The following is a 12,629-nucleotide window of genomic DNA, read 5'->3' as shown; positions in this document are numbered from 1 at the left end:
TCGCTCTCTGAACATCCCCCCTGTTAATCGATTTACCGCAGGTTGTTAAGTCGCGACAGTATGTCGGGCCTGGGAGGTGACTTTGGTCGCCGCTTTGCCCGTGAGACATGGTCTCTTTATGCAGTTGGCGTCTTGGGTGTTTTCCTTCGATTGTGAGTACCTTCATCCGACTGCCACAGCGGAAAAAAACTGAATACTAACCTGAAAGTCAGTACTGCACGTGTTCGCCGATTAGGAGTTCGGAACCTCCAAGCCGATGACTTCTTGATGGTTAACGCCCTCATCTGGTACACAATCTTATGCGTTGCACTCAACCAAGTCGCCTCTGGAGGGGGTTCGAATTTGATGACGGAAGAAGAGAAAAAAACATTGACCCCTGGTATCCACACCGAACGAGTGCGTGGGAGCAAATGGGTTTTCGTGTCGGAGCATGCCTTTATCCTCAACGTCTGGAGCTTAAAGTGTTGTATGCTGGTGATATACGCTCGTATCACGTACGCAAACCCTCCATGGTCTTTTTGGGGCTCTGTTGCTAACTATTTAACAGAGAAGGGCTCAAGCAAAGACGGTGGATTAATTATCTTGCTGTCTACGTCGCTGTTGGATTTGTCGGAACTGAACTGTCATTATTCCTCATCTGCCGCCCACTCTCGAACTACTGGGCCGTTCCAACACCAAACTGTGAGTGGAAAGATGAACAACGCATTCAGGCGCCATCGCTGACTGGTATATTCAGACCAATGCTCGTCTTATCAGTACTACGAAATCGTTCAGGGCTGCTTGTCCATCTCGGCCGACATCTTCATGCTTTTGATCGCCATTCCAATGCTTGTCCAAGTCCGCGTGCCAATGAAGCAGAAAATGATTCTTCTCGTCCTCTTCGGCATGGGAATCTTCGTCATTGTCGCCGCCATTCTGAACAAGGTGTACTGCCTGGTCCCTTGGCTGATCTCTTACGTCTACATGAACTGGTACTTCCGAGAAGCCACCGTAGCGATTCTGGTGACCAACCTTCCGCTGATCTGGTCGCTTATGCGCGACGTGTTCCCGGCACTAAAGAGCTGGACGGGTGGCTCGAAGCGTGGCACTGATCGGTATAAGTCGGGCCCGTGGACTAGCAACAAGGGGTCGGGTCTGCCTTCATACGGAGCGAACACTCAGCTTCGGTCTGGCGACTTCGGAATGCAGGACTTCCACGGTGCCTCTATCTCGCCGCAATCACCGCAGAAGGCAACTGTGTCCGATGTCAGTCTGGCGCCCAGCGAGGAGCACTCTATCAGCGACGATGGATCGTCGCGCGCTCTGCGCATCCAACAGGACATTACGATTACTGTCCAACACGACACAAGGCCGGAGCGCTTCGAGCCCAGTACTGCGCATGCTGCTCGTGGAGATGAGGCTGTGTAACATTGTTCAGAGAAAACCATTGCTTATTATGAATAGACGGAGTCGAGGTGGCCTGATACCCTTTTGGCCATTTCTCCTGTACAAATTATTTGCACCATTTTTTTTAGATATCGCATTATGTTTAGAGGGATGGAGGAATTACAACGGTTACAGCAGTTTCCGCACAAGGACATTTCTCCGAGTCGACCCATACACTTTGTAGGCTACTCTACCACTCTTGGCGATCTCCCGCCTCGTCCAGGACATCCGTGGATACACCCTCCCCCCCCGATCTCTTCTTACCAGAAAGGCACCGAATGTGGTTCCAACTTGATTGGAGAGTCATTATGGAGCTCTCTTCTAGAAGGCTAGAAAACCCAAAATCCCCGTGCGCGGTAATTTCCGATCACCATTTGAACGATCCAATACTTGGCCTGTCCCCAGTTCAATATGTGCGAACGAAGATCAGTCTCCACTGGTACTTGGTTTCCTTTCATCCGGCAGCTGCCCTGCCGGGTAGTAAAATTAGCCACGATGTCAATCAGTCTCGACCGATCCACGGCTCACACAAACTAAAAACGTCCCAGCAATCAATCCATTGCAAAGGAACGAGGAGTTGAGCTCTGGAGTCCGGAGGCGGCTATTGTCAATTCCCGCTGGTCATGGTTCTCGCTTTCCTTTTTCTCCCTCACTGGACAAGTTCGGTTTTTTACAATTTTTCCTCGTGCAGGGCCAAGAAGGCCGGTTTAACCTTCGTACTATTCATTCAATCTAAACCTAAACTCAGCTCTCGATCTGAGTTTCGGTGACCCACGGCTGTTTCAGCGCGGTCCGCTTACTCTTCTTGGCTGTGATTCTCCGAAATCTCCAAATCGACCATGGTGGTTGGCGCAGGAGAGCTGATGATCGACTCTCCGATTTCGCAATTGCGCTGAATCCGGTTTCTTGTACGGAGTATACTTGCCCTAATACGAAAACCGATTCGGGAAACACTCCGGTGGATCATCAACCTTGTCCACCCTTAATCAGGTCTCGCGGGATGTCCGGGCTTACGGAATGCCCTCCAAGTCAGAGCTGGCATAGTCAGAACTTTACGGGGGACCCGAGATTTTAAAAAGATCTCAGGCACTGGCCGAAAGCCACACATGTACTCAAGTTGGGAACGACTTTGCCATTGCTTAACCGCACCATCTATGACATTCGTCGCAGGCCCTTGTAGTAAATATTCACATCTGTTCCTTTCATGCCACACGCACTTGTGGACTTTCCCAACAACACCTTGTATGCTAACCTTAACAGCCAGATGAAGGTGAAACACATGACTGATTATGACCTAGGAGTAGTCTCTTACGGACAAGGTAATATTCTTGCCGTACCATTTGACGTGACCCCAATTGCCTCTACGCCTCTAACGACGAAGGCTCCGACGCGAGCTGCCACTAACACCGCGGGCTTGTGTGCTGATGCCACCGAGGGAAGGCTTTCTAGGAGTCTTTCGAGAAGCTCGTCGGAAGGAGTTCATTAACAGAGATCCTGCACCTATGGCATGTAAGTTCTACGCTTTGGCTTCGAAGCCACGTCCCGCGTAGAAGTACGAGATCTTGCAGCCGGACCCTTCCCTAGTCTTGTATTTACCACTTGCGGCATCGACGCAAGCTACTACCTACAGGCTGACGCTCGAGAACATGCAACGAGGACATTGAGCAGGAACAGCAGAGACCCGAGAGTTCGCATGCACTTGGCATAGATGCAACTAGAAGTTTACGACCCTCGCGCAGAGCTCTGTCTGATCTTGCTCTACTCACCCCCAAATTCCTCTTCCTCGGCTTCATCTCCTCCGCTCCAACCTCCTCCTCGACACTCACGCTGAGCTCTGTCTGACCTTGCTCTACTCACTCACCCATGATACCTTGGCTGGCGCTTACCAGTCTCTCTCATTTGAGGAACTCCCCACTACGCATACGCTTGATACACCAAATCCTTATACAAAACCAGGCGTCCTTCATCTTGCTCTCACCCCCGCTCTGTGCCAACGACGGCAATCTCTGTGCAGTCAATCTCTCTTGGAGTGGAAGAATTCAATGTAGTCATACCGGGGTCGCTGATACCATTGGAGGTGAGATAATTCGGAAGTTTCTAGGTAAATTTGCTTGACATGTATTTCCCTTATCCTTGGGTCGTTCAGTGCTCAGAAGTGGTATTCGATACACTCCATCATTGCACTGTGGTAGACCGAATCGCTGTGCCAACAATAACCCGGGTAGTTGGAAGCTGTACCATGAGGAACTGAGAATTTTTGAAAAAATACTAGACAAACAAAGTACTGAGCTGGAATCTGAAGTAAAAGCGAGTTTGGAAGTAAATTAGCTGTTTATGCTTGACGTAACTAATTAATGAATCCTTTGTGCAGCGCTGAGTCAGCCCCCACCAGCGAAGAACGCGGAATGTTCGATGGGAGATTTTTTTTACTCGATAAGAACTTATACTTTCTTTCCTTGCTCGACACTCCTTCCACAACCCCACGAGCCCTCCCATGATGTCCACTGACGCCACCGACACCACGGCGCCCCAGTCGCAGTTCCAGAAGATCGGCGATCTTGTCGAACAAGATGAAGACACTGGGGTTATGACCGTGGAGAGCCTCTGCATGAACTGCCACGAAACCGGAACGACCCGTTTGTTGCTTTTGAAAGTCCCCTTCTTCCGCGATATAATCCTCGAGTCGTTCGAGTGCCCACACTGCTATTTCAAAGACAACTCCGTCAAGTCGGCCGGCCAGATCCAGGAGAAGGGAAGCAAGTACACGTTGGACGTGGAGAACGAGGACGATCTCCAGCGCCAGGTGATTCGCAGCGATGTCTCCATTTTCAAGGTGGAATCGCTGGGTATTGAGATGCCCAAGGGTGAGAGCCAGCTCACTAACATCGAGGGCGTCATAATGCGCATCCACGAGTCGCTGGCAAGCGAGCAGCCTCTTCGTAAAGCGCAGGCCCCCGAACTCCACGACGCTCTCGAGCCGATCATCCAGAAATTGAAGGATATTCTGGATCGCAAGGGTTTCCCATTCACCGTCTCCGTAGACGACCCGACGGGCAACTCTTGGATCGCGCCCAATACAACCGACCGTGGCAAGAAGTACCGCCGTGCTGAATACCCTCGCACCGCTGAGCAGAACGAAGAGCTGGGTCTCGCTTCCGACCCCGAAACTGGCAAACATCATGGAGTCCCAATGACCGAGACCGAGCTTGATGAGTCCGAGATCGTTGATGGACAAGTCTACACTCTCCCCGCGCATTGCCCGGCCTGCACCAAACCCTGTGTGGTCAACATGAAAAAGGTACGCCCTTCCGCTTACCAAGCTAATCGAACGGTTATTAAGTGATGATTCCAGGTCCACATTCCGCATTTCAAAGAAGTTTTCATCTGGTCAACTGTATGCGACGGAACCGTTATCGACGGCCAAGCGGGCCAAGGCGAAGGCGAAGGTTGCGGATACAAGAGCAACGAAGTTAAGACCGGTGGCTCAATCCCAGAGAAGGGCAAGCGGATTACTCTCAAGGTGGAGAATATCGTCGATCTGTCTCGAGACATCCTAAAGTCCGACACCTGCGCGCTGTCCAGCCAGGAACTCGAACTCGAAGTGCAGTATGTATTCCATTATTTATCTAAGGGAACTGAGGCTAACAGCAAAACCCAAGACCTGGAACCCTAGGTGGTCGCTTCACTACCGTGGAGGGTCTCCTGACGGAGATCAAGGAGCAATTGTCCTCGAATCTCTATGATATCGAGGATGTGGGCCACGCCGGTGGTGACAGCATGGCCAGTTCCGATAAGCAGAAGTGGGACCGCTTCTTCGCCAACCTGGACGCCGCTATCTCGGGCGAGCTGAAATTCACCATCACCCTCGAAGATCCTTTGGCGAACAGCTACGTCCAGGATCTGTGTGCGCCTGCGGCGGATCCGCAGATCACGAGTGAGGAATACACCCGTACCGACGAGGAGGAGGATGATCTTGGCTTGAAGGATATGAAGACTGAGGGGTACGAGGAAGAGGCGGAAGAGCAGAAGTCATGATTTGCAAATGCTATTGGTCACGATGTATACTTTCCTTCTGTCTTGGGTCACGATTTACAAGCTATGTCTATTTCATGATGCATGAGACGCTTTTCTTTGCTTCTCGTCTGGTTCTTGCATGATGGCGTCTTCTTAATACTTACTTGCAGTTTCACTTGTTACATAGATATCCGGTTGTGGTTGGGAAGTGAGTTATAAAAGTAATTATGTTTTTTCATATTGATCCTCTATCTTCGTAATTACTTTTACATCAGAGATGAGATGGGTAATAGACAAGTTCATCTTATTTCTCAATATATAGTATAGCTTTTGTATTAACGAGAGGAAGTGCGCAACTACTCTCCTCCCCCTGGGGACTTATAAGTCCAGGGCCAGGACCTTATGATAGAAACAAAAAAGAAACAAATGCAGGATCTCAAGCACCATGCCAAATCTCAAAAAAGAAAAATCAAAAGCAAACACCATAAGTCGTAATCAATGTCCAAGATGTCCAAAATGATTCCTCCGTGCTTTTATGCAACGACCGGAAGAGGAGCGATCTACTCTTCGTAGAGATCCATGTCACCACTATTATCATCCATCTCAGCAAGAGCATCCTCATCATCAATCATATCCTCGTCAAAATCTTCATCATCACTCGAGTCCAGCTCATGATTAGGCAAGACATCGATATGGCCATCGCGCATAACTACGCGAGCCTTCTCACCATCCTTGACGCTGCCGCGCAGCATCAGCACCGCGAGACGATTGAGGACCTCGCGCTCAATGATACGGCCCAGAGGGCGTGCACCGTAGGCCGGCGAGTATCCCGCGGCGCCAAGGTAGTCCTTGACTTCCTCGGTGCAGTCGATGAGTACATTACGGCCGTTGTGCTCAAGACGTTTCTGCACTTCCGACAGACGGAGGTCGACGATCTTTCGGATTTCCCTCTTGGTGAGCCGGTTGAAGATCACCGTGCTGGAGATCCGGTTCAGAAATTCGGGCAGGAAGTAGTCGCGCAAGGCGCCCATGACCAGTTCACGGGTTTGCGCGTCGATGTGGCCGTCCTTGGTGGTGGGCCGGGAGAGGTACCCGGCGCCCAGGTTGGAAGTCATGACGACGATGCAGTTCTTGGCGTCGACGATGCGGCCTTGGCCGTCGGTGATGCGCCCGTCGTCCATGAGTTGCAGCAGGACAGTAAGAACCTCTTTAGCAGCCTTCTCGACTTCGTCGAATAACAGGATTGAGAAGGGGCGGCGGCGCAAGCTCTCCGTCAGCTGGCCACCGGCATCGTGGCCGACGTAGCCGGGTGGTGCGCCGATCATTCGGCTGAGCGAGTGTCGCTCTTGGTATTCGGACATGTCGAACCGGATCATCGCCTTCGGATCGTCGAAGAGGAACTCGGCCAGCGCCTTGGTGAGCAGCGTCTTACCCGTACCAGAAGGACCGCAGAACAAAAAGCTCGGGGGCGAGTTGGGATTGCTGAGTCCCGAGCGCTGCAGACGGATTGCATTCGAGACCGAAACCACGGCCTCCTTTTGGCCGATGACGACTTTGCCCAGGTATTTCTCCATGTGAAGAAGCTTATCCTTCTCAGTGGTCTTCAGACGTGTGACGGGGATACCAGTCCACCGGGCGACGATCTCATTGATCTGCTCGGGGCCAACTGCATCAGCCAGAAGAGCCTCGCCGGCCTCACCCTGCTGCGCGCGACGTTCCGCATCAGCCCGGGCGCGGTCAGCCTCCAGTCGTTCGATGAGTTGTTTTGTTTCGGGAATGGCGTAGTACTCGAGATCAGCGGCCGTCTGAGTGTCGCCCATGCGCTCGGCCTCGTCCCGCTTTACCTTGAGCGAATCGAGTTTGATCTTGGCGTCCTGGACCTCTCTGCTGCGCTGCTTCTCGCTTTCGTACTTCTCGCGCATCGGGCGCAGCTCCTCGATGACGTTGGCAGCTTCCTGCTTGGCGGCCTCCAGCCTAGTCTTGGACGCTTCATCCTGCTCACGCTCCAGAGCGTGGATTTCAATCTGGAGTTGCCGTGATTTCCGTTCCAAGGTATCCAGAGCTTCGGGCTCAGATTCGCGGGTCACACGGACCGCAGCGGCAGCCTCATCGACCAGGTCCACGGCGGAATCAGGCAGTCGACGGGCTGTGAGGTAGCGCGAGGCCAGGGTGGCCGCAGTGACGATGGCACCGTCGAGAATGTTGACACCGTGGTGGACTTCATACTTCTCCTTCAGACCACGGAGGATCGAGATGGTTTCAGACACGGTGGGCTCCTTAACCAGGACCTGCTGGAATCGTCGCTCGAAAGCTTGGTCCTTCTCAATATACTTGCGGTATTCACCGAGAGTGGTTGCGCCGATGCAGTGCAGCTGGCCGCGAGCGAGCATGGGCTTGAGCAGGTTTGCAGCATCCATGCCGCCTTCACCGCTCGACCCGGCGCCCATCAGCAGGTGGATCTCGTCGACAAACAAGACGATCGTGTCGTTTGAATCTTCGATCTCCTTGAGGACGCCCTTCATCCGTTCTTCGAACTCGCCACGGTACTTGCTTCCAGCAACCAAGGATCCCACATCGAGGGAAAGGAGCCGGCATTGGGCCAGGTTGGCGGGGATATCGGCGTTGACGATCCGACGGGCCAGACCCTCGACGATGGTGGTCTTACCCACACCAGGTTCGCCGATGAGGACAGGATTGTTTTTGGTCCGCCGACTAAGGATGCGAATAACACGACGGATTTCCTCTTCTCGTCCGATGACGGGGTCGATCTTGCCCTCGCGAGCTAGCGAAGTCATATCGATAGTAAATTTCTTGAGGTTTTCATTTTCGCCTTCTGAGTCGGCAGTCTTGGAGTCGACGCGGCGCGTGCCCCGGATCTGCTGCACAGCCGTGTCGATCAATTTGAGGTTGGGGATGTTGGCATCGGCCAGTCCGCGCTGGACCTGGGAGTCCTGGCTCACGGCTTGGATCAGGTGGTCAATGGCCACGAAGCTGTCTTTTTGGGTTTTGGACAGTTCTGTGGCCGATCGGATCACTTTTGCCAGGGCGGGGGAGACGGCGACCGTCTCTGGTGGGGGGTCTTGACTTGGCAGCCGCACCAACATCTTCATCAAAGAGCGGTCGAGAAGTTGCGGATCACCGTGGGCCCGTTCTATGACCTGCCGGAAGAGAGGTGAAGAGGATGAATCGTGTGAGGAGTGGCCGGCGGGCTGTTGTTGGTCCTGGCCGTCATCTGGGGAGGGGTTGAGCAGGGACACTGCCAAGTGCATGGGGAGGATTTGAGAGTGAGCATATTGTTCGGCCAGAGCGCTGGAATCCAGCAAGGCCTTGTTGGCGCGATCAGTGAATTGAGCACCGTTCATGGTGGGGTTATGAGAGCAAAGAGAGTGAAAGAGGGTGAGCGAGAGAAGTGACCGAAGACTGATGTATATATGTGCTATGTATGAAACATCTAGACGCTGCCCGAAGCTGCTGACCAGCTTATGACGCAACGAGTACCTTCTACCGCCTTCCAGAAGCTGCGCGAAGTCACCTGATTGAAATGTCACATGATTAGATCACGTGCCTCGCGAATCGATCTTTCCCCCCGCCTTGTGTTGGCCTTGTTTTGGCAACATTCCATGATTCCACCTGCCGTGGATTATGATGATGATGGGCGTCGCACATGTCTCCACTCCCGGAGCTGGTTCGGGGGGCCTATAGTGGAGCAGGAGGATACCTTGTCCTCAGCGTGGGTGAACATCTGATCCCACCTCAACTGACATCGCTTTAGAAGACTGCCAGATGCAGGGATCCCGCACGCAACACTCCTACACCCACTACTCCTGCCAGGCACATCCATCCATCCCTTTAGTTGTAGCATGCCCATGCAACTCTGCTTCCGAGATTTCCCTCGATTGCCGCCGGAAAACCCCCCCTGGCCGTGCATGACGTCAAGCGCGCCCGGTTCCCAGAAGTCGAGACAATGAATTGTGGTTATTTACCCGGGATCAGACCTAGACCTCGGCCGAGATACATGGTACATTCGACCTAATCGTGCCCTGTTTCTGCTGCTGCTGCAGAGGAATAATCGCGCATGCTCACCGAGCTACGGCACCCGAGACTTTCTCGGCGGAGCATGATCAGACCGTGGATACGCTCACGCCGTCGGGCTGGAACCTGCTGCCCACCCCCGGTCTTCCCATTGGCCCTGACCGGCTTTCTAGGGGAAAAAATAGAAGCAGCAGGGAGGGGCTTGGGGCTGCGTGATTTGCCTATGAACAGAGTCGAGACAATGCTCTCGCCGCAGAGATGTAACCAGCCCACTTAGGTAGTTTCAATGGAAACCATCACTGGCGAGAAATATGGGTCGTGGAGACGACCAAGACTGGTAGCTTTAGCAGCCACCCGGTTGCTGTGCCTCGATATCCGTACTTTCCAGACTGTTCTTAGGGACTGGAATATAAAAAACCTGGTACCTCCCGTTCTCACGCCATCCCGTTGACGGCTGAAGTCATCGCGCGACCCTCGCATTTGCTGGCGGGGCATGCCATTATTTGACATTTCATTGGAGTATTACTACTCCATCCTGATTCTGCCGGGTCATCATCCATCATCCATCCACCCAGCCAGCCATCTAGCTCGGATCCACGCAGGAACAAATTCTATTTGACCTATCTATTATTATCTATTGACATACTCTTTGCTACGTGCACGGTCTCATCATGTCCATGAAGCCGATCTTTGTGGCGACGCATCCGCGCGCCTGCTCGACAGCCTTTGAGCGGGTACAGACCTACCTTAATCCTCCCGGCTAAAGACTCATTCGTGGCTGACTGGTGATACAGGTCTTCATGACCCAACGGGACTCGATCCAATGTGTCCACGAGCCGTTCGGCGACGCCTTCTACTATGGCCCCGAGCGTCTCTCCGACCGGTTTGCCGAGGACGAACAGGCTCGCCTTGACAGCGGATTCAGCCAGTCGACCTACGCCACCGTGATGGAGAGGATTAATAGAGAAGCTTCTGAGGTCCGACCCTTCTCCAACCTCTCTTTGCGTTCTGTTCTTGCTTTGCCGTAATCACTCCTCGTGTTCTACACGATGGAGCGGTGTATGCCCTGCTTACATTCCCCCCTGCCTTGCTTTTTGTCATACGTATACAACCACGAAACCGAACCAGACGTGTTCAGAGGACCGTCGTTCCGTTCGCCTTGCGAAATTTACATTTTTTTTTGTTTCCGAGGGGATACTTACCGTGCAAGCAGGGAAAGAGAGTCTTCATCAAGGACATCGACCACTACCTGCTGCCGCCGGCCGGTAAACCCGCCAGCCCGGCGCCCTCGCTGCAGCGCATTAAGCGCGGCGTCGGAACTACGAACGGCATCAACGGCCACAACCAGGCCAATGGCGTGAACGGTGCCGTCAACGGCTCCGGTCATGCCAACGGCCACTCCACCACCGCGCCGACCAACGGCGTAAACGGCTCGGTGGTTAACGGTAGCGCGAACGGCGCTACCACCAATGGCACCGCCAACGGTGTCAATGGGCACGCTCATGCCAACGGCACGACCAGTAACGGGACTGCCAACGGTGTCAATGGGCACGCTCATGCCAACGGCACGACCAGCAACGGGACTGCCAACGGCGTAACTAACGGGGCTGCCAAGCACGCCAGCAAGGAACCGTTCCCGTACAACACGCTCCCGGAGCCAGGCAACCCGACGGTTATGCCGCGCCGGCTCCAAGAGCAGTTTCACTTCGCGTTTCTGATCCGCGACCCGCACTACAGCGTGCCTTCGTACTACCGGTGCACGATCCCGCCGCTGGACAAGGTCACGGGCTTCTATAGCTATGACCCCCTGGAAGCCGGGTACGACGAGCTGCGCCGGCACTTCGACTACCTGCGGAACGAGGGACTGGTCGGACCGCGGGTGGCGACGCGGCCGGACTTGAGCCCGGAGGAGTGCGAGGGCGACACCACCGTCCAGGAGATCTGTGTCATCGATGCGGATGATATGCTCGATGCGCCGGCGAAGACCATCGAGGCGTTCTGTCGTAGTGTGCATATGCCGTATACGGAGGCGATGCTGTCGTGGGACACCGAGGAGGACCATGCGTTTGCGTGCTGGGCGTTTGAGAAGTGGCGTGGGTTCCACAATGATGCGATCGAGTCCAAGGGTCTGGAGGCGAGACAGCATGTAAGTTGGTCTGGTCTGATAGGATATATAAGGGATGCTAACGTTGCATTCTCCAGCCGCATGCCCTCAAGTCAGAGGAAGAGTTTGATGCCGAGTGGCGGGAGAGGTACGGCGAGAAGGCTGCCCGGCTTATTCGCAAGACGGTCGACGACAACATGGCCGACTATCTGTACCTGAAGCAGTTTGCTGTGAGAGTGTAGAAGGCAGCACTGCATGTCCTTGTTTGTTATCCCTTGTTGAATAAGGGACACATCGAGACAGGTGTATGTCATACATGTCCGAATGAGAAGGATTATGTACTCGAGTAAGAGGGTGCGGAGGCGGAAGAGGAAGAGGAAGAGGAGGAGGACTCAGGGCAAGGGGCCCAGTCAGCTTTTCTATTATTCCTAGCACTTGAATTGCCACGAATCTCACGCTTTTTGACCTCTCTGACCGCTGTTTTGGCTTCTTCACCCCTGGCATGACGACGCCGATTCTCATTTTAGTCCGGATGACGCCATCTCGGCAGCTCTGTGTCCTGTCGTTTCGCGGGGAGGGGCAGAGAGAGGTTTCGAGGGTGCTTTTCCTTCAGACATATTGTGCATTGGCTTGTCTTGCATGTGCTTTGACGTCAATTGATGAAGAATGATTCTTGTGTTTGCGTGGTTTTGTTGTCTTATAGCTTGAGGGGGTGGGTGGGGATCAGCTTCGATCTGCGCTGATCGGATCTACTCAGGTTTGCGCGTCTTGAGTTATTAGTTGCGTGTGGGGAGACTGTTGGTATGATAATGATTAGTTACGGAATGTGCCCAGCCATGTTACTTGTTGAATTCTTGCATGGGCGTAGTAGTGCAGTGCAGCACATGCGGAAGTATACGTAAATCCGAATCTGGGGCAGTCCGTAACCGACCCCAGTTTCCAGCTCCGTTGTCCTCGTATTTCCGTGCACCTGAAATAGTTGAGATGGGCCCACTCTTGAAGAGTTCAGTACTGGTCGAGGGTGAATATTTGGCATGATTATTATGAATATATT

General features: G+C 53.4%; 6 protein-coding genes across 6 annotated transcripts; 4 read left to right on the top strand and 2 right to left on the bottom strand.

The window, feature by feature from the left end:
* Positions 1-60: 60 nt before the first annotated feature.
* Positions 61-1,407, top strand: N7510_001450 (uncharacterized protein; the record flags this gene model as incomplete). The annotated part of the gene is made up of 4 exons (XM_056973377.1): positions 61-152; positions 213-494; positions 548-681; positions 737-1,407. The coding sequence occupies 4 exons, from the start codon at positions 61-63 to the stop codon at positions 1,405-1,407; spliced, it is 1,179 nt and encodes a 392-aa protein (XP_056838494.1).
* A 1,520-nt stretch (positions 1,408-2,927) lies between these two features.
* On the top strand, positions 2,928-3,267 carry N7510_001449 (uncharacterized protein; the record flags this gene model as incomplete). The annotated part of the gene is made up of 2 exons (XM_056973376.1): positions 2,928-2,971; positions 3,069-3,267. 2 exons carry the CDS (start codon positions 2,928-2,930, stop codon positions 3,265-3,267), a joined length of 243 nt encoding a protein of 80 aa, XP_056838493.1.
* A 655-nt stretch (positions 3,268-3,922) lies between these two features.
* zpr1 (zinc finger-containing protein ZPR1) lies at positions 3,923-5,460 on the top strand (the record flags this gene model as incomplete). Its single annotated transcript, XM_056973375.1, has 3 exons — positions 3,923-4,723; positions 4,778-5,031; positions 5,085-5,460. 3 exons carry the CDS (start codon positions 3,923-3,925, stop codon positions 5,458-5,460), a joined length of 1,431 nt encoding a protein of 476 aa, XP_056838492.1.
* A 539-nt stretch (positions 5,461-5,999) lies between these two features.
* On the bottom strand, positions 6,000-8,801 carry N7510_001447 (ATP-dependent Clp protease ATP-binding subunit; the record flags this gene model as incomplete). The annotated part of the gene is made up of 1 exon (XM_056973374.1): positions 6,000-8,801. The coding sequence occupies one exon, from the start codon at positions 8,799-8,801 to the stop codon at positions 6,000-6,002; it is 2,802 nt and encodes a 933-aa protein (XP_056838491.1).
* Positions 8,802-9,468: 667 nt separating this feature from the next.
* N7510_001446 (uncharacterized protein) lies at positions 9,469-9,981 on the bottom strand (the record flags this gene model as incomplete). The annotated part of the gene is made up of 2 exons (XM_056973373.1): positions 9,469-9,717; positions 9,853-9,981. 2 exons carry the CDS (start codon positions 9,979-9,981, stop codon positions 9,469-9,471), a joined length of 378 nt encoding a protein of 125 aa, XP_056838490.1.
* Positions 9,982-10,142: 161 nt separating this feature from the next.
* N7510_001445 (uncharacterized protein) lies at positions 10,143-11,817 on the top strand (the record flags this gene model as incomplete). Its single annotated transcript, XM_056973372.1, has 4 exons — positions 10,143-10,205; positions 10,266-10,448; positions 10,685-11,617; positions 11,674-11,817. 4 exons carry the CDS (start codon positions 10,143-10,145, stop codon positions 11,815-11,817), a joined length of 1,323 nt encoding a protein of 440 aa, XP_056838489.1.
* Positions 11,818-12,629: the final 812 nt, after the last annotated feature.

Source organism: Penicillium lagena (genome assembly GCF_028827675.1).
Source record: "Penicillium lagena strain IBT 129212 chromosome Unknown utg000001l_segment0_segment0, whole genome shotgun sequence".
Taxonomy (NCBI): Eukaryota; Fungi; Ascomycota; class Eurotiomycetes; order Eurotiales; family Aspergillaceae; genus Penicillium; species Penicillium lagena.
The sequence above is the reverse complement of the archived record's forward strand: the minus strand, read 5'-3'. Positions and strand labels throughout refer to the sequence as shown.